The following is an 18,764-nucleotide window of genomic DNA, read 5'->3' on the forward strand; positions in this document are numbered from 1 at the left end:
GTAGGATCTTGAAATTTAGCTCAGGTTCCCCCCATTTCTCTTGATCATTGCTGAGATTTGTGGAGCTTCAACAACTTGACTGGAGTCCAGCTGTGGTTATTTAAGTTGACTAGGTATGATTTGAAAAGACACATATTTAACCATGCATCTCTGAGCAAAACCCAAGCCATGAGGTCAGAGGAACTACCTGCAGAGCTCAGAGACAGGATTGTTGCAAGGCACAGAACTGGGGAAGGCTACAAAAAATTCTACCGCACTGAAGTTTCCCATGAGCACAGTGGCCTCCATGATTCTCAAATGGAAGACGTTTGGCATAACCAGGACTCTTCCAAGAGCTGGTCACCTGGCCAAACTGAGCAAATAAGGGGCCTTACTAAGGGCCTTAGTAAGAGAGGTGACCAAGAATCTGACAGTCACTCTGACTGAGTTCCTGTGTGGAGATGGCAATGAGTTCCAGATGGACAACCATCACTGCAGCCCTACAATCATCTGAGCTTTATGGCAGAGTGGCTAGACAAAAGTCGCTATTTTGATACAGGAAAACACATGAAACCCACTTTAAGTTTACAACAAATCTGTGCAGAGAAGCCCGTAATCATGTAGGTCACTGTGCTCTTGGGAACCTTCAGTGCAGCAAATGTTTTTGTAGCCTTTCTCAGATCTGTGCTTTGCAAAAAATCCTTTCTCTTAACTCAGCAGGCAGTTCCTTTGACCTCATGGCTTGGTTTTTGTTCTGATATGCACTGTCAGCTGTGAGGCCTTCTATAGAGGGGTGTGTGCCTTTCCAAATCATGTCCAATCACTTCAATTTTACACAGATGGACTCCAGTCAAGATGAAATGGGAGGAACCTGAGCTAAATTTCAGTTTTTTATTTTTGATAAAATAGCAAAATTTTCTAAAATGCTGTTTTCACCTCGTCATGATGGGGTACTGGATGTAGATTTATGAGAGCAGAATGATTTAAACAAGAACAACAGTAGCATAAGGCTGCAACATGCATTAAATACTCTGTAAACTGCAAATCAAATTTTGATACCTGTTAAATCACAATCCAACAGTTAGAGCAAACTTTAATGCCAGGATTGAATGTAAAGACCCATGCACTAGATGCCAGTATAATATGTAGATACAAGGTGCAACAGCAGCCTGAAATGCTTTATGCATCAGGTAAAAATTAAACTGTGACATACAAATTGAAATAAATTGATCGATTTCTCTTGCCCTTTGCAGAAAAGAACACGGGAAAAACTTGTGAATGTTTTGTCTTTGTGTGGACAAGAAGTGGGGCTCACAAAAAACCCTTCGGTAAGATTTGTTTGCTTTACATTAAAAAAATATTAAATCTTTTTACTGTCACTTATTAAAAAACAGCATGTTAGCGATTTTTTAATCTGTTTGGTTCTCTTTGTAGGTGATCTTCTCTAGCTGTGGGGAGCTAGACCTCATGGATCACCAGCCCAGCCTGGTTTCATCTGACGATGGAACCCGGGAACCAGAAAACATGGACGACAACACCTCAGAGCAGCAGTTCAGAGTCTTCAGGGACTTTGACTTCCTGGATGTGGAGCTTGAGGATGGAGAGGTGAGTCTGATGATAAGAGGAGTGTTGAAATGGTAGTAGAGAAACAAATTTATCCTCCTTCTCCCCTCTTATCAACGTAACACTACAGTTAAAGACACTACTTGCTTTAGCACAAAGATTCAGAGTGTTTACTTCAGCTGTGTAGGGTCAGGTCTGCCTGCTCTGTGATAATGGGGTTTCTTTTTTCTGTTTTTCCTATCTGTGCTATCTAGGAGCTACAGGTAAGTTTAGTCACACTAAGTTTTTATTTGCTGTGTTTTTTTAAAGTGCTTTCTTGTGCAGAATTTTTAGTGAAATTCCAAACTGATGACAAAGGATGGCAATGTGTGTGCATGTTGTGTGACTTACAAACTCAGATATTGGTTTTAAGTATTGAAATTAGTTTTTTTTGCACACTTCCCATCATCATAAAACACTGGTAGTCTTAAACTCACAGCGTAATAATCATGAGTGACATGCATGTCATATGATATTCTTAACCAGGATTAGAAGTGTAGCTGTACTCATATCTTATTGGCTTGATTTGGATAGATTTAAACTCTTAAATAGCTGCACATAGGGGTGATAGCAGCTTATCTGCAGAACCACTTAGCATGCATTATGCATCTATAATCTGTATTGCATCTGTTTTAGGTTAATTTTTTTCTTATTGTCCAGCATTTTTTTTTGTTTTCCTGTTACAGTTCAGAAAAAACTCTGACATGTCTCCATTTAGAGATGCAGTAGAAGATACTCTGTGCAGCTTCAGCTTTTTTTTCACAACAGTGTGTTTATGTGGAGATGTTGTGGAATGTGGAAGTTGGCTGACTTCTCCAGTGTACTGTACGCTTAAAAAGTCACTCTGCACTGTAAACAAGTAGCAGTCAGACTCAGAGGTACAAAAAGCTGCAAATGCTGTAAGTATTTCAATCCAGGGGAGCTCTGGAACAGAAGCCAGATTCGTCCTTTCTGTTTAGGTTCAAGGAACTCTTTGTGTCAGAACACTGTGTAAGCTCTGGTATTTTTACTATTTTATCTATGAAGCGAGGAACTATCAGCGAGCAGAACCTGCACAGCATGGTTGTGTTAACATACCCACCATATACAGAGCCCGTGTGAGCATGCGTTTGTGTTCAAGTTTGCCTTTATTTTGGTACTCTGTAACTCATGGCTGTTTTCTACTGCAGGGAGAGACTGTGGACAACTTTAACTGGGGAGTGCGCAGACGCTCCATGGACAGTCTGGACCGCAATGACCTGCAGCCTCTGGAGGAGAGTCAGCTGTCCAGCAGCATGCCCAGCCTCAGCAAGATCACACATGAAGACTCAGACGAATCGTCCGAGGAAGATTCCCTCACTGCCAGCCAGATCCTCTCCCACTCACAGCTTGTAAGTTCACCCATAAATCAATGTCTTAGTTAAGAGAAGGTTTGGCTGTTGATACGCTAGCATGAGAAAACAAGTTGAATCAAAAGGGCATCTGCAGGCCTTGGAATCTTACAAAAATATTTAAGTAAGTTCCTCCTCACAGACTTCAGCTGGCAGATGAAAAACATTTTAGAAACTTTTGGAGAGAAATTATTTTCACTTTGGACCCTCTTTTAGTTTTCATCTTGCGTTTCTCAGGTTTTCATACCGTTTGTAGAAAGAACAGGTTATTTTTTGGCACCTTTGATGGCTCAATAAGTTCTGATTTTATGTAATATGTAGCTTGTTTTTTGGATTCCCCACAGGGCCAAAATTTCAAAGCTCTAAAACATGAGATTCACTCAAATAAAGCTTAGCGCTGCCATGCAGGACACGAAAGTCATACACTAAGCCCTGATCAGCTGACAGCCAGCTGATCGCAGTTATCTCCTCCCAGCTCCCACAGCCAGTCACCGTTCTTTCTCTCAACACAGTGATCCTTTTAAATATGACATACTTCTCAGTGATTCTTGCTTGCATTTATGCTGATGCACCACAATGCTGCTGCTGGCAAAGCTCCTCCACCCTAGCCTCCTCCTTTATAGCTAGCTTGTTGCACCCTCATAATAACATTCATGTTATTATGGATTAATTGCTCCTGAACTAATTTAATTGTATTCTGTATGCACTGTCATAAGTGTATCCATCCATATGGGGGTTTCTAGCCATGCACTCCCTGAAAAGTTAAAGCATGCAGCTTGACTAACCCAGGGAGGATCTTTTGAGCAGAGTCCTCTCTGCCAAGTAAAACTGAATCTAATTTGCAATAGAATGGTTACATGTATGACAAACATCTTCTCGAATGAAATGCAATTCTTTTTGTCCAACAAAAGTTGAAAAATTTAATGAAAAAAAAAATCTGTCAAAGGTTGCCTAAAGCCTTCACATGTTTGCATCATCTTTTGTCTGCGTTGACTGTGTGATACAGTGAGTGGTCACTGGTCCTTATATAGTGTAAGCTAAAGTCAGCACCATATGGAAAGCCCATGTGTAAATGCAGCTTCTCTTGCTCCTGTTTGTCACTCAGTCCACCTCACTCAGCTCCCACAGACAGGGCAGGATTTTCGAGCGCAGTATTTTTCAGTCCTGTGACTTTAGCCCAGCTTTTGCTCTATTTCTAAATACTTCTTTTCCACTGATGTGTGCTATTTGGAGAAGTTAACCAGTACTTCCTTTGTCTCTTTGCAGACTGTCAGCCTCTCCCCGACAGCAGAGAGCAGTATGGACTCTCCCTCTGCATTTTTTGATTCAAGTTCAGCTCCTTCTACTCCTCTGAACACCAAAAATCCTAGTTTCGAGGTCCAACTGCCAGAGGACTCGAAGCAGCGGGTGAATAAGGGCTTCAGGGTGTCTGAGATTCTGGGAACTACTAATTCTTATCGCAATTCTATGCTTGAGTTCTTTACTAATTTTGCCAAATAGGAGCTATTCTGTTGCATCTCTTCTCACATCGTGTCGTTGATGTTTTATGTGCTTTGGGTTCAGTCTATGTTATTTTGTGGGTCTGTGCCTTGTTGTCTATTTCTTCTCTTCAGAGTAGAGTATGAGCCATTCTTTTAAAGATATTTTTGTAGTTGCATGCTGAAGGAGAATGAACTAAAACCTGCAAGGAGGCAAACCATAACGCTTTGGGCTCTGTGCTAGTTTTGCTTTAATTTAATCGTGAAACAGGTTCTCTGGAGATGTTAGGGGTTTTTCTAGCGAGCGGTAGAAACAAATCTTTCTTTCTGTGTCTGTCTGTTTAAGGCAATGTGTATACCTATAAAGGCTTCTGTGTGGGTGGCTCTAAGCAACAACTAAAAACTCTTGGCATGCGGGAAGTTGGGAAAGGTTTACACATTGCCTGCCCCAAAATAAAACACAAGTGTGCAGGGCCAGAATGCTGGCTAAATTCAATATTTTACAACCTTGATTCAACTTTAAATTTTTTGAATTGGCCCAATTTATGCACACAAACTTTACAAAATAAAAGAAAACACCACAAGGAGTGTCCATAGGGTGTCAAGACAAGGTTAGTGAATACATTTAACCCTCTAAAAACACCTCTTTAATAGTTAAAGATAACAAAGGTACACATTTCAGTATATTCTAGCCTTCACTGCATGCAGATTCATTTTTTTATCATGACATAAGTTTATTTTGGCATTTGCTGAGGAAGTATGTATCCTCATTTCCTTCTTTTAGCATGACTCGTTCCAAGAAGATGAAGAGACAAACGTCCGTGAGGAAGAGCTATCCCTCTGCATCACTGAGCTGCCTCCTGAATTCAACAGCGGGGACAGTTTGACGATGGATTTGGTTCACTTAGATTACAAAGGAGAGCTGGACCTTGAGGGCTGCTTACCCAGGTACCTACTGAAAACTTTTAGATGGATAAAGTTACATTTAAGTGGCAGCTAATTTCACGGCCTTGTGTCTTATCAGTCTTGCCGAGGAGGAGAGAGACGACGCGCTGGAGTCCCGCTCTTCACCCCCGCCGTCACCCTTCTTCTCCGCCATCCTCGCTGCTTTCCAACCGGCTGTGTGCGACGATGCAGAGGAGGCTTGGCGAAGCCACATCAACCAGCTGGTGTCTGACTCAGACGGATCCTGTGCAGTCTACACTTTTCATGTGTTTTCATCACTGTTCCAGGTATTACAGCGCAGCCTTGGAGTGAGCATACACATTAAAACATTAAACAGCCCGGTCAAAGTGAGTAATTACACTCAAAGGGTAACAGGATTAGTCATTCGCCTGATTAACCTTTTAAAGAAAGAGGCTTCCTATCAGAAGTCGTCTGATTAATTACCAACAGAGGGCATGGTGTAGATCCTGTAAGCTTGAAAGTCCTCCAACATTCATTAACCAGATGTTGTTCACTTCAGTGACCAAAGCTGACAGGAGAGAACTTCAGCAGATAAGAATAACTCTGACATGTAGTGTACGTGCTTTAACTGTTGTCAGAGTGATTTTGACAGTATCTCAGCAGGCCTAAATTTTTTTCTTTGCAGAGTATCCAGACCAAATTTTGCTCCCTGACCTTTGATGCTGTGAGTTACCTTGGCGACGGCCTAAGAGGATTAGGATCAAAGCTTTTAAGGTCGTCTCAGATGCTGACTTCATGCTCCGAGTGTCCAACACTGTTTATCGATGCAGACACTGTGAGTAACATGACATTTTGGAGTTTATAATCCTTTCTCAGCAGTTTGACATCTTAGCAGTTACTGAACAAATTCAATATCACTCTTTTTTTCCACAGATTATGTCTTATGGGCTTCTAGAAAAAATGAAATTCAGCGTGCTGGAACTTCAAGAGTATCTGGACACTTACAACAACAGAAAGGAGGCTGCTCTCACTGTAAGCAGACTGAATATTATGCTTTATTCACCAATATCTTCTGAAGATTTTTTCTTAAATTTGTACTTGCGTAGAATTTTTGCACTGAAATATCTAATTAAAGTGGCCTTCCCATGTTATATATGTTTTTAAATGGATGTTTTACAGTTTTTGAAATATGTCCATTGGTTTCAAAGAGTGAGAAATTCTTAGTTTCTGTAACTATAACAGGATGTGCCTTTTTGTGAGGCTGTTACTGGTTGCAAGTTCAATTGCCCAAACTCACCTCTGTGACATGGAAACCCCGACATAAGGCATTTCCATCTGCACTGTAATTGATAAGTTAATAGAACTCAAAATTCTAGAGTCAACTAATTACCTTAAAAATTTCAAGTACTATGTACTCACTGAGAAACAGTATTTGTGACGTTTCAGGTACTTTTCCAAGTTATATCAACTCAGTCTTACTTGTATAAAAAGTATTTATCCTAAAGCTCTGTTCTTCATCCACTGAAATGTTCTCTTATTTCTGTCACATACTTTAATCTTGAACATTTATGCCACTCAAGCTAGGCTGACCTAAGTGACTATATGTGACAATAACTGAAAGGTGCACACTGAACCTGGAAGTCCTCTTTCATCATGTTCAGTACATCATCTATAACAGTGGTTCACAACTGGTGGTTTGGGACCCAAAAGTGCAGTGTGGGTCATGAACATTATCAGTTTATCTGAAATCTTTGAGGAATTTTCCTCAAACTTTTCTAAGAAACTTATAGTAATTCGCCCAAAAAAGAAGGCACAGATGGCCTGGTGGTTTAAAGTGAGTCCCGTGTAGCCCTCTGTGAATAGAGGCATAAATGCCCCTAAAATATCTCTTTGAATTTAACCTGTCTGAATTCCAAACAGCACCATATTTCATTTGATTGATTCTGATTGGAATATAAAATATCAGAAATTTGGGTTGTGATTGCTCATTAAGGAGTTGTTGGTTGGTCCTGTGGCCACACCAGTGGAGAACCACTGATCTATAGTATATTGTGTGGTTGCTCTCCATTGACAGGAGTTGTCTAACTGAGTCAGTAACTTCACTCATGGTGCAAAAGTGTTTGATGCCCAAAGGTATTCTGGGAAAACTGCAGATTAAGGGATGATTGTCAAATAAATAGAGTACAGTTGTCAAGAAAAAAAAAATGTAGAAGTGCAGTACCTTTCTTAATCTAGACTACCATATTTGAATGCTTATAAGTGCAAAATTTCTATTTTTGTCATTTCATATCAGCTCTAAAATATTCATAAGTGTTATGGATTTTCCATAGATTTTGTTCTTGGCTAAGAGGCAATCAAAGACAGGAAAACTTTGCTGAATGTCAGAATCTCCTTAAAATATGTGCTGGTTGGTTTAAGAAAAAATGTCTTCTTGAGAACAGTTGGTGAATGAGGCCCGCTTTGTTTTTCAGGCAGGGTTACTGATTTATTGACCGATTAATGTCTTTGTTTCTAACAGTGGTTAAACAACTGTAAGGCAACGTTCCCCCGGAGTGCAGAGGGCAAAGTGATTACATGTCAGCCAGCAGAGCATGAGGAAAAGGTAAAACTTTATTTTGATAGAAATTTTAAGCAATGATATAATTATTTTGTGTTTTAGCGTCTGAATTACACAAAATTTAAAATGTGTAACTTTAAAGAGAATGTGATAATTTAACAGGATGTAATTGCAAGAGAGAATAAAAGAAAAATCCCCTCACACTGACTGTTTCTACTGTATCCTTTGCATTGCGATTACTATGTGATACTGTAGCTCTGTGAGTGTTACCTTTTGTCTTCTCACACTACTTAAATGTCAAGTTTTGACAATTTAGAGTTGCTGCACGTCACAATAATTACCTCATTATGATGTGCACTGTGATTATTTTTAGCTCTGCTGAGCATGAGAGCAATTCTCTTAAGTTGCAGTGAAAAAGCGGTAAACCTTTACACCCACTTTCTGAGGAAAAAACAGAAAAAATTGAAAGTTTTGCTGTCAAAATTTGGAACTTTATAGCTTTAGAATTACTACCAAAGTGAGTGTGTTTATGCTACTTAACCAGCAAAATAATTTGCTTGGCTTTTTATACAAGGATTTTTAATTAAAGGGATCTTGTGAAGTTTTCTTCAAACACAGCACTTCATTTACTTTTAACAGTTTCACCCATTTTAAGTATTTGAAATTCTGCACAAAACTTTCAGTCATCATTGCCAATTAACATGTAGTTTTCTTCCTTGTATATGGTTTGACGTTGCACTATATTTTTATAGCTTTATTTTAGAGAGGCACAGTAGACCTGTGCATTGACTCAACTCTGTGTTTTTAAATGCATGGCCCTCCTTGTGCAAAAAGAGGACTTGCACAAAGAAAAAAAAGTCTATCAGGCTACTTCAAGTAAAAAGAAAACTCCACAGGGAACCTTTAATTACTTTAATGACTTCCAGCATCCTTTTAGTTCAAATTCACAACATTTGTCTGCCTCCTCTTTTCTTCTTCTTTGCATGCCAATGAAATTAACAGTGCTTCACTAACTCTTCACCTACTTTAATAAAATTACGATGACTTGCATGCTCTTCTTTTGATTCTGTTTCCTCACTTTTTTTCTGTCCTGTGACATGCTTGCTTTTAAGCAAATGGAATCTCTGGCTGTAAGTTGGAAAGCCTTGTTCTTATTTCCTTGTTTAGGTTTTTTATTATGTCAAACCCTCGGTTTACTGGAGCCTAATGCTATATGCTGATGAAAAAAGTAGTTTTAGTTATATGTGAGTGCATTACTAAAGAGAAGATCTTTAAAAACACCCAACCAAGCATTTATAAGAAAGAGAAATAGGCTAAATAAAAAGGGCTTTTACTAAGCAACACTTTTCTCTTACTTTTAGCAACTGGAGCTGTGTCAACGACTCTACAAACTCCACTTTCAGCTGCTGCTGCTCTTTCAGTCCTACTGTAAGCTGATTGAACAGGTCCATGCAATAAGCTCTATACCTGAGGTAGGTTCAGCTTTCTTATTTCTTGTGCTTTTATTTTTGAAGTCATAAAACCGATTATCTGTTACAATGGTCCTCAACTGATTGAGCATCAAGACCCACCAATATCTCTTTACTGACAAATCATGTTTAGCCCTTAGAGAAAGAGGCAGGATAAAGCAAGTTTAAGAAGTGCAGCATTACAGAAGCCCTTAGAGGAGATCCATGCATAAATGTTCTATTTTCGTTGATATCATGTATACTTTGTTTCATTTCAAGTAAACTCCTGAAATCAGCTCATTATCATGGGAAGACCAGCCTTATTATTCTAAGACCACTGAACAAAACAGCTGCCAAAATGTGGACGTTGTCAGTAAAGTTGAATAAATGTGATATATAGATCAACAGTGCTGTGAAGAATTATTTGCTCTCTTCCTTATTTCTTTTTTTGCATTATTGTCAGAATTAAATGTTTCAGATCATCAAACAAATTTTATTATTAGACAAAGATAACCAGACTAAATACAATTGCAGTTTTTTAAATGATGATTGAATTTATTAAGGGAAAAAGGCTATCCAAACCTACCTGACCCTATGTGGAAAAAGTAATTGCTCCCCCTATTAAATCGTGAATTGATTGCAATTTACCACATTTTTTGAAAATGGCATGCATGGGAGAGTTTTCAGGCCAAAACCGCTGCTGATCAAAAAGAACACAAAGGCTCGTCTCACATATTCCAAAATACATCTTGACAATTCCCAAGACTTGTGGGAAAATATTCTGTGGACTGACAAGACAAAAGTTTTAGAAGATGTGCATCCCGTTGTAAAACTAACACAACATTTCATAAAAGAACATCATACCAACAGTCAAACATGGTGGCGGTAGTGTGATGGCTTCAGGACTTGTGCCACTTGCCACAATTGAAGGAACCAGAAATTCTGGTCTCTACCAGAAAATTCTCAAGGAGAACCTCAGGCTATCTGTTCATGACCTCAAGGTCAAGCACACTTGGGTAATGCAGCAGGACAATGACCCGAAGCACACCTGCAAGTCCACCTCTATGAAGGGTTTGGACTGGTCTGGACTGAAATCTGATTTAGATGCTGTGATATGACCTTAAACAGGCTGTTTGTGCTTGAAAGCCTTCAAACAAGGCTGAGTTAAATCAATTCTGCAAAGAAAAGTGGACCAAAATTCCTCCAGTCATGTGAAAGATTCATTGCCAGCTATCCCAAAAGGTTGCTTGCAGTTGTTGCCGCCAACGATAGCACAACTACTTTTTAGGTGTAGGGGGCAACTGCTTTTTCACATTGGGCCAGGTATGATGGCTTTTTTTCCCTTAATAAATTAAATCAACATTTAAAAACGAAATTTTATATTCACTCAGGTGGTCTTTGTCTAATATCAAATTTGTTTGATGATCTGAAACACATTGAAGTGTGACAAATATGCAAGAAAAGAAATCATGAAGGGGCAAATACTTTTCATAGCACGGTATGTCACCTTACAGCCTCTGTAGACTTTTGCCAGAAAATATTTTCTTGGCACACATTTGTCGCCCACTTTTGGGCCCTGCCCCACCAGTTGAGAACCACTGATCTAATACATGATGCTCTCTAAGACTATCTTCTCACCCTCCAGCTGACAAATATGTCCAGAGAGCTCAATGAGTTGAAGAGCAGCCTGAGGGCAGCAGCAGCCTCTGCGACAGAGGGTGAAGGCTCCTGCTCCGAGCCCACCTTCAGCTCCTCTGAGGCTGCTGTCCAGGCCATCCTGGAGTGTCTGAGGAACAATGAGTTTCAGACAGCTGTCTGTAACATCCGGGAGTGCAGGTGAGAAAAAAACAACATATTTACCACATGGGCTCAATAGCTGTCAAAAAACTCCACCATTCAGACAGTTTGAATCATTTGTTTTTGCAGATCAATGTGGCCAAACGACATCTTCGGCAGCCCCTCTGAGGATGAGGTCCAGACGTTACTCAACATCTACTTCAGACATCAAACATTAGGTCAGACAGGAACTTTTGCTTTGGTGGGCTCCAGACAGGACCTTACAGAAATCTCCATCAAGCTGATGGAACTAAACGGAGAGATTCGGGACATGATCCGGCGAGCCCAAGGCTACCGTGCCATCACAGCCTTCCTTCCAGACTCCAGTGTTTCCGGCTCAACTCTCTGATGTCTAACAGGCACTATTGACTCCCATTCCTGCACAGCACCCTGTCCCATGTCGAGCGTCTGGTCCTGGTCCTTTGAGCCGCTATTATCTCAGAGGTTAACAAGCACTCTGCTCTCTCCAGGAAATAACCAAACCCCAGGCTGTGCTTCTTCCCCAGAGCACATCAGAATGTCATAAAGTCAGATCTTCATGTTTGCAGCAATACAGTTGTGTTTTTAGAAAGATGAGACTTTTTCTGTTGCAACGAAACAGAGCCTTTTATTGCACTAATAATAGAAAATGTCACAAGCAAACAACTTGCTACCGAGGTCAACAAGTTTCACTTTTAACAAATGAAAAACCAAAGCTAGGTGGTTCTCTTTCAGTTATGTTTTTATTTTCAAGGGAAAATGTGCAATCCTTCACAGAAGTGGAAGACTTTTACTGTATCCTGAAAGAATGTATTTGAATATCATATCATTGGAAAACATAAGCATTGTTTGGTAAGAAAAAGGGAGGCTTCATTACTTAGAGTGGTAGTGGGTCTTTATGTGTGTTTGAGTTGTGTGTGGGTGCTTGAGTGTGTGTGGTATTAATCTGACGACCATCACAGATGGAATTATTGATACTGATTTATATCATTTGTTAGCATTTAACTACTTCAACATGCTGCAAGACTACTGTAATGTCTCCATGTCCTACGCACCATGCTGCTGTGTAGGTGATTTGTTACTTAAAACATCTTACTGTACCTTTAACTGTGCAGCTTATAAAACAACTAGGTAAATTATTTATATTTTGCAAGGAAAAAAATGCTTTTATCTGACTAGTTTTATAGGAAACATGTTTTGTTTCACTTGTTAAGCCTGCCAAGCTTGCAAATTCTATGTACTATAAAGTGTAATAGTAATGTGTATGAACAAATACAGAAGTTATTTTAACTGAATTATTGTACATAGTACAAAGGGAGCTTTGCTCAGAGTCACAAGATTGTATTTTTATGAAATTATATTATAAGTTGCTTGTAGATCAAAAGATTTTTTTTTTTTGGTGTAGCTTCTCGCCTTGTAAATACTACTGCCTTTGCATTGTACTGTACTTTGTTGGTCTGTACACTTATGTAACAAGAAAAATAAAACTTAAATTTCTTAACTATATAATTATTCAGCCATTTGTGTGTTCTGTTTCTGTTGTGGATTTTTTTTCATGGCTTGCTGGATACGTTTTGATCTTAGTGGTGCCTCTAATTTTGCAGCAAATCTACAGAGAAATTTGGCTCCAGCTCTACATGGAGAAGGATTTACACCTCCTGTCTGAAGTGCTGAACTGCGGATATGATTCAGGATTTAATTTGTTTGTTCTGTGCACAAGTTTAAAAGAACAGTCATGGACGGTGAATTCTTAAAGGGGACGTATCATGAAAAATGCTCTCTTTGATGGGTATCCAAAGTACCTACCGACACACCAAAGGTGAAATAATCTTTGCGAATAAATAAGGAAAGAGAATAAAGTATTTTAATGGAGTGCATCATACATAAATATCGACATGTTATATACAGCTGTATGTAGCAGAAGTAAAGATAAAGGTTACTATGATGATATTGTGTAGATTAACACAAAAATAGATAATAACCATGTAACATGTATACTTATAATGAATGAAGGTATAAAGTATGTTTTCAGGGTTCAAGTATGTTGCATATTCTCTATTGAAAGACTTGTTTAAAGACGCTCTAACAGGCACACCGTAATCTACGTGTCTTTGGACAACGTAATTGCTTATGAGAACAGGACAGGAAATGACTCTTATTTTGAAGTCGGTCTTCCGGTGCTTGGCGCGCGAGGTTTGTTTTCATGGCAGAGGCAGTGATTAGCAGAGCTGCTTAGCACCACGCTTTAACGTCGCTTTTCTTGTGGTTTGGTGATTTGTTGTCAGTAGTAAGTCATATATTTTACTGCGACATGAGTGTCTACTCTATTGCACGCCGTCATGGTGAGTTTGAGTTAATGTAAATCTTTTTTAAATATACTTTAATGTTTTCGGCTTGAAGTTGATAACTGATTAACGTTGGTCGTTAAATTGAATGTCTGTCTTTTCCTAACACTGTCAACCATCTATAACATATGCAGTAGCTCTAAATCAGACGTCAGTTTATCTTACGGTTGTCTGTCCGTAGCAGTCTAGAAGTCACGTTATCTCACCTAGCTCACCTAGTGGATTAGCAGCGAGCTATATCACTAGCAGTCAGTAACAACAGGTATAAGTATCGTCATCGTGTCATTTCTTTGATAAACAGTTTACATATGTTGTGTTCCTGGCTATCGTTTATTACTTAGGGTGTTGTCAGGATAAAACAGCATGTGACAGTAACGTTGTCTTTTCAGGTGTGCCACATAACAGACTTTAGCGACCACACAAGTGAACGGCGATGGATTTCCCCTCGAAAAACATGTACGACACATTTAAAGATGAAATCTGGAAAGGTAAGATACCAGATTTAACTGTACAGAGTTTAGTTGGTTGTTTAGGGTATTTTGTCAACAATTTAATTCAAATATATGGTCATGAATGAAAACTTTACTTGCAATCACTCAAGAAAGAAGTTCTTTATGCCAGAAAAAAAGTACTTATTTCTGAGTATAAGCCTGATTTATTCCCTTTGGTAGAACTGGGACCACTGGACCCGGACTGGTTTGAAACTCTGACAGCTCAAACATTCGGTAATGATGAAAATGTCTCAGACCAAGATGATCTTTGTGCACACCAAGAAGCAATCTTTAAAACACCTTTTGACAAAAGTGCCTTGGACAGTCAGCTGTTTTCAACGCCCAAAGTTTTTAGACAGAGACGAATTGTGTCCCCTGAAGCAGAGAATGAGCAGTCATTCACTGCTGAACAAGGTAATGTTTAATATTGTTTTTTCCTGCTCATATAGTTTAATCTGATGCTTAACTGGAATATTAATGTCGCTGCAATGCATTTACATTTCAGTTTCATGACCTGCAGAAACATGCTTGCATTGACAAGCCTTCATACTGCATTTACGTTATGTTTCTTTTATTATGCACCCTAGAAACACAAAAGCTGTCATGGGCAGCAACACAAAGTCCGTGTTTGTTTCAGACGTCCAAAGAGGGGTGAGTGTAAAAAGACAGACGCTGTAACACCAGTGCAGTTTGTAAAGAAGTAAATGTTATTTTTTTAATGTAAATTAATTATTGATATTTGTCAGTATGTGGTCAAGTTTGTTGTCCTCCATAATTTAGGGGTATAATAGCATTCATAAACAAATAATATTTATTCATACATAACTCTTTGTGGTGCAGAATGTTTTATAAGGAAGGCTCATGAGTAAACATCTAATTTGATTTGTTAACTCAGTGTCTGTGGAGCTTTGTCTTAAGACAAGCATGTTGTTGGTCAATCTTTTATTATTTATCTCTTTTTATTTCAGGATCCCAGGTACACAGCATGGCAGTGTCCAGCCTCATACTTTGAACAGTTTCGGTAAACTTCAAATTTTTCTGTTTTTTCATTATGTTTGAATCAAATTTTAAAGACCATTTCACCATCACTTTTTCTATTTTATCTCTACAGGTTTGCTCCAAACACCACAAAAATCTCCTGTACGTGTTTGAAATCAAACAGTTATACTTGTTTATGCCTTAATTCAGTTCCGTCGTAAATATAACAATATTGGTTCAAATTGACTTTATGTTTTCTTATTTTCATTGAATGATACAGACGAGCTATGCAAAGCAGATATCTGAGAGTCTTGGTGCACAGATATATCCTGATATATCATGGACCAGTTCTCTGAATACCCCACCAGGAGCACCATCCACCCTTATTTTAAGTAAGCAGGATGTGAACTGGTAGTTAAAAGTCCATACAAAACAGTATGATTTGTTAGATAATTTGCATGTCCTTTCTGTTGTAGCTAAAGCAGATGAGAGTCCCTGCCCAGAGAGTATCTCAGCAGACAAAAATGTTGTTGTGAGTACGCTCATGCCCAACAGACTTATTACATCATACATTCAATATATTATTTTGTTAGAGACATGTTGAATGGAACAATTTAGAAAGTTAGTTTTCTGGTTAATTGATTACAGTAAATAAACACTAACAGAGCACACTACATGACATAACACTACATGATCAGATGAAGTTTCTGCTGTTTGGTCAAGGATGGCTGAAGTTATCTCAAAAGTAGAGCGCCTTAAGCTTGATCTCAATTTGTATTTTTTTCCTTTTTATAAATGTGAGGCACACGAATGATTAAATAAGCAAACATAAGCCGTATCATCAGGTGTATGATATGAGATTTATCATCAAACTCTTTTGTCTTATCCTGTTCAGCTTGTGCGGAAGCTTTTCCCTTCACTTTCAAATGCATCTGGAGTTGGAGTGATGTCACCAGAAAACACTGACAAGCCAGCTGTTCAAAGTAACATTTTCACCTCTTTTATAATATCAGATATGATGATTGTGTTTTGTTGCACCATCTTTTGGATGCTCACTGAAATACTCTGAAGATTGCTGGTCTGTTATCAACAGGTTTTTGTTCACCTAAGACTGCTCAGAATCCAGAGTCACCCAAGAGTCAACTGAATGAGATTGATGGTGTTTGGAGGCAGAACGTTCGAGATGCTACTGAGGATGGAGAAACTTGCAGCGCAATTGCAGATGTTCCTGATGGCGTGGAACATGTTCCCTCTATGTTTTTAACCAACAGTAGCTCATCACTGAGAAAAGTCAAAAGTGACAGAACCAAAAGAAAACAAATCACTCCAACAGAAGAGCCTGCTGATATCTCAGCAACAAACAATTCTGCATCCAGAGAACAAGGAACGGCTAACCAGGAACCTGGGGAACCTCTCTCCTCACCACCAATAAAAGCTGGAGATAATGGCATCACACAGTGGTCTCCACTGAGTCTGTCTGAAATCCCGTCTTGCACTGCTACTTGCCATGATAATAGCACTGCTACACGAGTCAAAAACAGTGTTTTAACAGAGCAGAAAGACTCTGATTCTGGTGCACAGGTGAGGGCATCCTTGAATGTTACAGACTCTGGCTTTACCAAGAAAAAGAGAAGATTTATTTACACTGTTAAGACTCCAAAACAACCAGAGATGAAAGAACAACATCAAGAAAAGGAAACACAGTCTCAGGTGGTGGTCTCATCACACAAGATTCCTGATTCAGGTAAACATTTGTCAGACATACACATTAAGAAATACTTTCATACATTTTGTTGTCAAGGGGCTCTGAAAAGGCTATTATTTTGTCAATAACTGATTACTTTTTTCCTTGTCAGGTCAAGATGTGAGTGTAAAGGAGTTGGGAAAAGCCCCAGATGAAGCAAACTGCAGCAGCACAGAGATGAATTTGTTGCCAAAACAAGAAAATCTTCCTAAAGAAAATCTACCTCCTCCTGTTCAAGCTGAAGTCCATGACCTTGACATGTCGCAGCTTTGCAGGGATTTTGCACAAGACTTCAGTGACATGTCTGACCCTGGTCAACTGAATAAAGAAGAAGAGGATCTCCCTCGAGAAGTCTTTTCTCCATCAGCTTGTCTGTCAGCGATGAAACAAGCTGAACAGAGAGCAAGGCAAACAAACATTCACCATGACTGTGATGGCTTTACGAACAGAGGACATATTTCTGCTACGGTTCAACCTAACCCCATCAATGAGGTCACAGTCAGTGACAGTGGGTTTCAGTCTGCTGTAACAGATATCAGCCACATGACAGCTTCATCATTTGTTGTTCCCAGCTCAGAGAATAATGGTCAGACTCAACAGTGGTCTTGCTTTAAAACTGATCGATCTACTACTTCTCTATCTACAGAGAAAGGAGATAGAAAAGTGCATTTGGATAATATTTTACGAGAAGCTGGAGCTTATGCCAGTCTATCAAGGCAAAGAGATGAGACTGTGTGTCCTGGTAGAGAGGATGAGCTGCACATAGAGAGCACATCAATGTTATTACCCAGCAGGGCAAAAAGAACTGTCAATAATATTGATTGCATGCCACTTAATCGTCAAATTCGTGGCTGTCTGCCAGAGAAAACCTTGCTTCCCCCTCCGTCCATTTATGCATCAGGATTCAAAACCGCTTCAAACAAGGGAATACAGATTTCGTCTGCCAACCTGCAAAGAGCTAAGTGTCTGTTTGAAGAAACTGAAGGGACCTTTAGTGATCAGATGACAAACTGTGCACATGAGACTAAAAATGAAACTCGACTGAGTCATGGATCAGTAAAAAAATCAGCTTCCTATTCAAATCAGCCACCATCTTCAGATGAGAAATTAGCTGATAGAAGTAACCAGTTAACAGCTTCGCAGAGAGCTGATGTGTCAGAGCTGTGCACTCTCCTGGAAGAAGCAGACAGTCAGTTTGACCTGACACCACTGAAAACTGCAAAGATAAAACAAGACTGTGAGGATAATACCACCTCTCCTCACAAAGTTGACAAGGACCTTGAGCCTGATTTCCTTGCAGGTATAGACTTTGATGATAGCTTTAGTTTGGATCCTGTAAAGCACCAGGCAGCCAGTGCGATGCATGACAAAATAGCACCTGTTTCAGAAGGTGAAAGAGGTTGTGAAACCTCCAACATCACAGGAAAATCAACTAGTTTGTCATTGTCATTGCAAATCATGGAAGAAAAGTCCCCTGGCGCAGACGGTAGTAGCGTTACATCAGCTAAACTCACAAATCTGGACACTGAAACAAACAAACTGAAGGACAACAATACTTTGATGCTCGGTGTGGGATTTAAGACTGCAGGAGGAAATGTTTTGAGGGTTTCAAAAAAATATCTGAGCAAAGCTAGAGCTTTGTTTGCAGATTTAGAGGAAAGTCAGAATCCACCTGCCAAGCTAAACAGTGACACTGATGCTAAAGTGAAGCTTAAGCAGAGTGGGGATAATCTCACTGGAAACGTTTTGAATCATGAGAAGGAGAAAGATAATGCAAGGTTTACGTCTTATGGAAATGATCCTTGTGGCAGGATTCAGGAATGTATTTCCAACAAGAAGGAGACTTTGTGTTCAGGGGAAAAGATCGATGACATCAGAGATAAAGATGCAACAAGAAGTTTTACGAACAACAACATGGACACAAACTCATTTCTCGGTGGGTTCCAAATGGCCAGTGCTAAAAGAGTTTCTGTTTCAGCAAAAGCAATGCAAGAGGCAGATGCTCTCTTCAAAGACTGTGACACTATTGATTGCAACGCTGGCATGTCTGC

The 18,764-nt window shown here is 39.4% G+C and overlaps 2 protein-coding genes across 6 annotated transcripts in view; both read left to right on the forward strand.

Annotated features, from left to right (window-relative positions):
- The window catches only part of LOC121518638 (protein furry homolog), a 74,009-nt gene extending 61,382 nt beyond the window's left edge, over positions 1-12,627 (forward strand). For 3 of the 4 annotated variants that reach the window (XM_041801093.1, XM_041801101.1, XM_041801117.1), the window contains exons 50-62: positions 1,233-1,307; positions 1,414-1,584; positions 1,797-1,805; positions 2,751-2,951; positions 4,218-4,358; positions 5,214-5,377; positions 5,454-5,661; positions 6,021-6,170; positions 6,269-6,367; positions 7,854-7,937; positions 9,254-9,364; positions 10,986-11,176; positions 11,267-12,627. In XM_041801093.1, coding sequence (XP_041657027.1) covers positions 1,233-1,307; positions 1,414-1,584; positions 1,797-1,805; positions 2,751-2,951; positions 4,218-4,358; positions 5,214-5,377; positions 5,454-5,661; positions 6,021-6,170; positions 6,269-6,367; positions 7,854-7,937; positions 9,254-9,364; positions 10,986-11,176; positions 11,267-11,525 — 1,863 coding nt within the window. In that variant the 3' untranslated portion in view covers positions 11,526-12,627. The remainder of the gene's footprint in view (positions 1-1,232; positions 1,308-1,413; positions 1,585-1,796; positions 1,806-2,750; positions 2,952-4,217; positions 4,359-5,213; positions 5,378-5,453; positions 5,662-6,020; positions 6,171-6,268; positions 6,368-7,853; positions 7,938-9,253; positions 9,365-10,985; positions 11,177-11,266) is intronic. The other variant, XM_041801108.1, reaches the window with a different exon arrangement.
- Positions 12,628-13,370: 743 nt separating this feature from the next.
- The window catches only part of brca2 (BRCA2 DNA repair associated), a 15,197-nt gene continuing 9,803 nt past the window's right edge, over positions 13,371-18,764 (forward strand). For both annotated transcript variants that reach the window (XM_041803757.1, XM_041803763.1), the window contains exons 1-11: positions 13,371-13,497; positions 13,890-13,988; positions 14,172-14,405; positions 14,579-14,642; positions 14,960-15,012; positions 15,103-15,131; positions 15,250-15,361; positions 15,446-15,501; positions 15,865-15,952; positions 16,063-16,713; positions 16,826-18,764. The exon at positions 16,826-18,764 is cut by the window's right edge and continues 2,330 nt beyond it. In XM_041803757.1, the coding sequence (XP_041659691.1) occupies positions 13,934-13,988; positions 14,172-14,405; positions 14,579-14,642; positions 14,960-15,012; positions 15,103-15,131; positions 15,250-15,361; positions 15,446-15,501; positions 15,865-15,952; positions 16,063-16,713; positions 16,826-18,764 (3,281 nt within the window). In that variant the 5' untranslated portion in view covers positions 13,371-13,497; positions 13,890-13,933. The remainder of the gene's footprint in view (positions 13,498-13,889; positions 13,989-14,171; positions 14,406-14,578; positions 14,643-14,959; positions 15,013-15,102; positions 15,132-15,249; positions 15,362-15,445; positions 15,502-15,864; positions 15,953-16,062; positions 16,714-16,825) is intronic.

This window comes from Cheilinus undulatus, linkage group 2 (genome assembly GCF_018320785.1).
Source record: "Cheilinus undulatus linkage group 2, ASM1832078v1, whole genome shotgun sequence".
Lineage (NCBI taxonomy): Eukaryota > Metazoa > Chordata > Actinopteri > Labriformes > Labridae > Cheilinus > Cheilinus undulatus.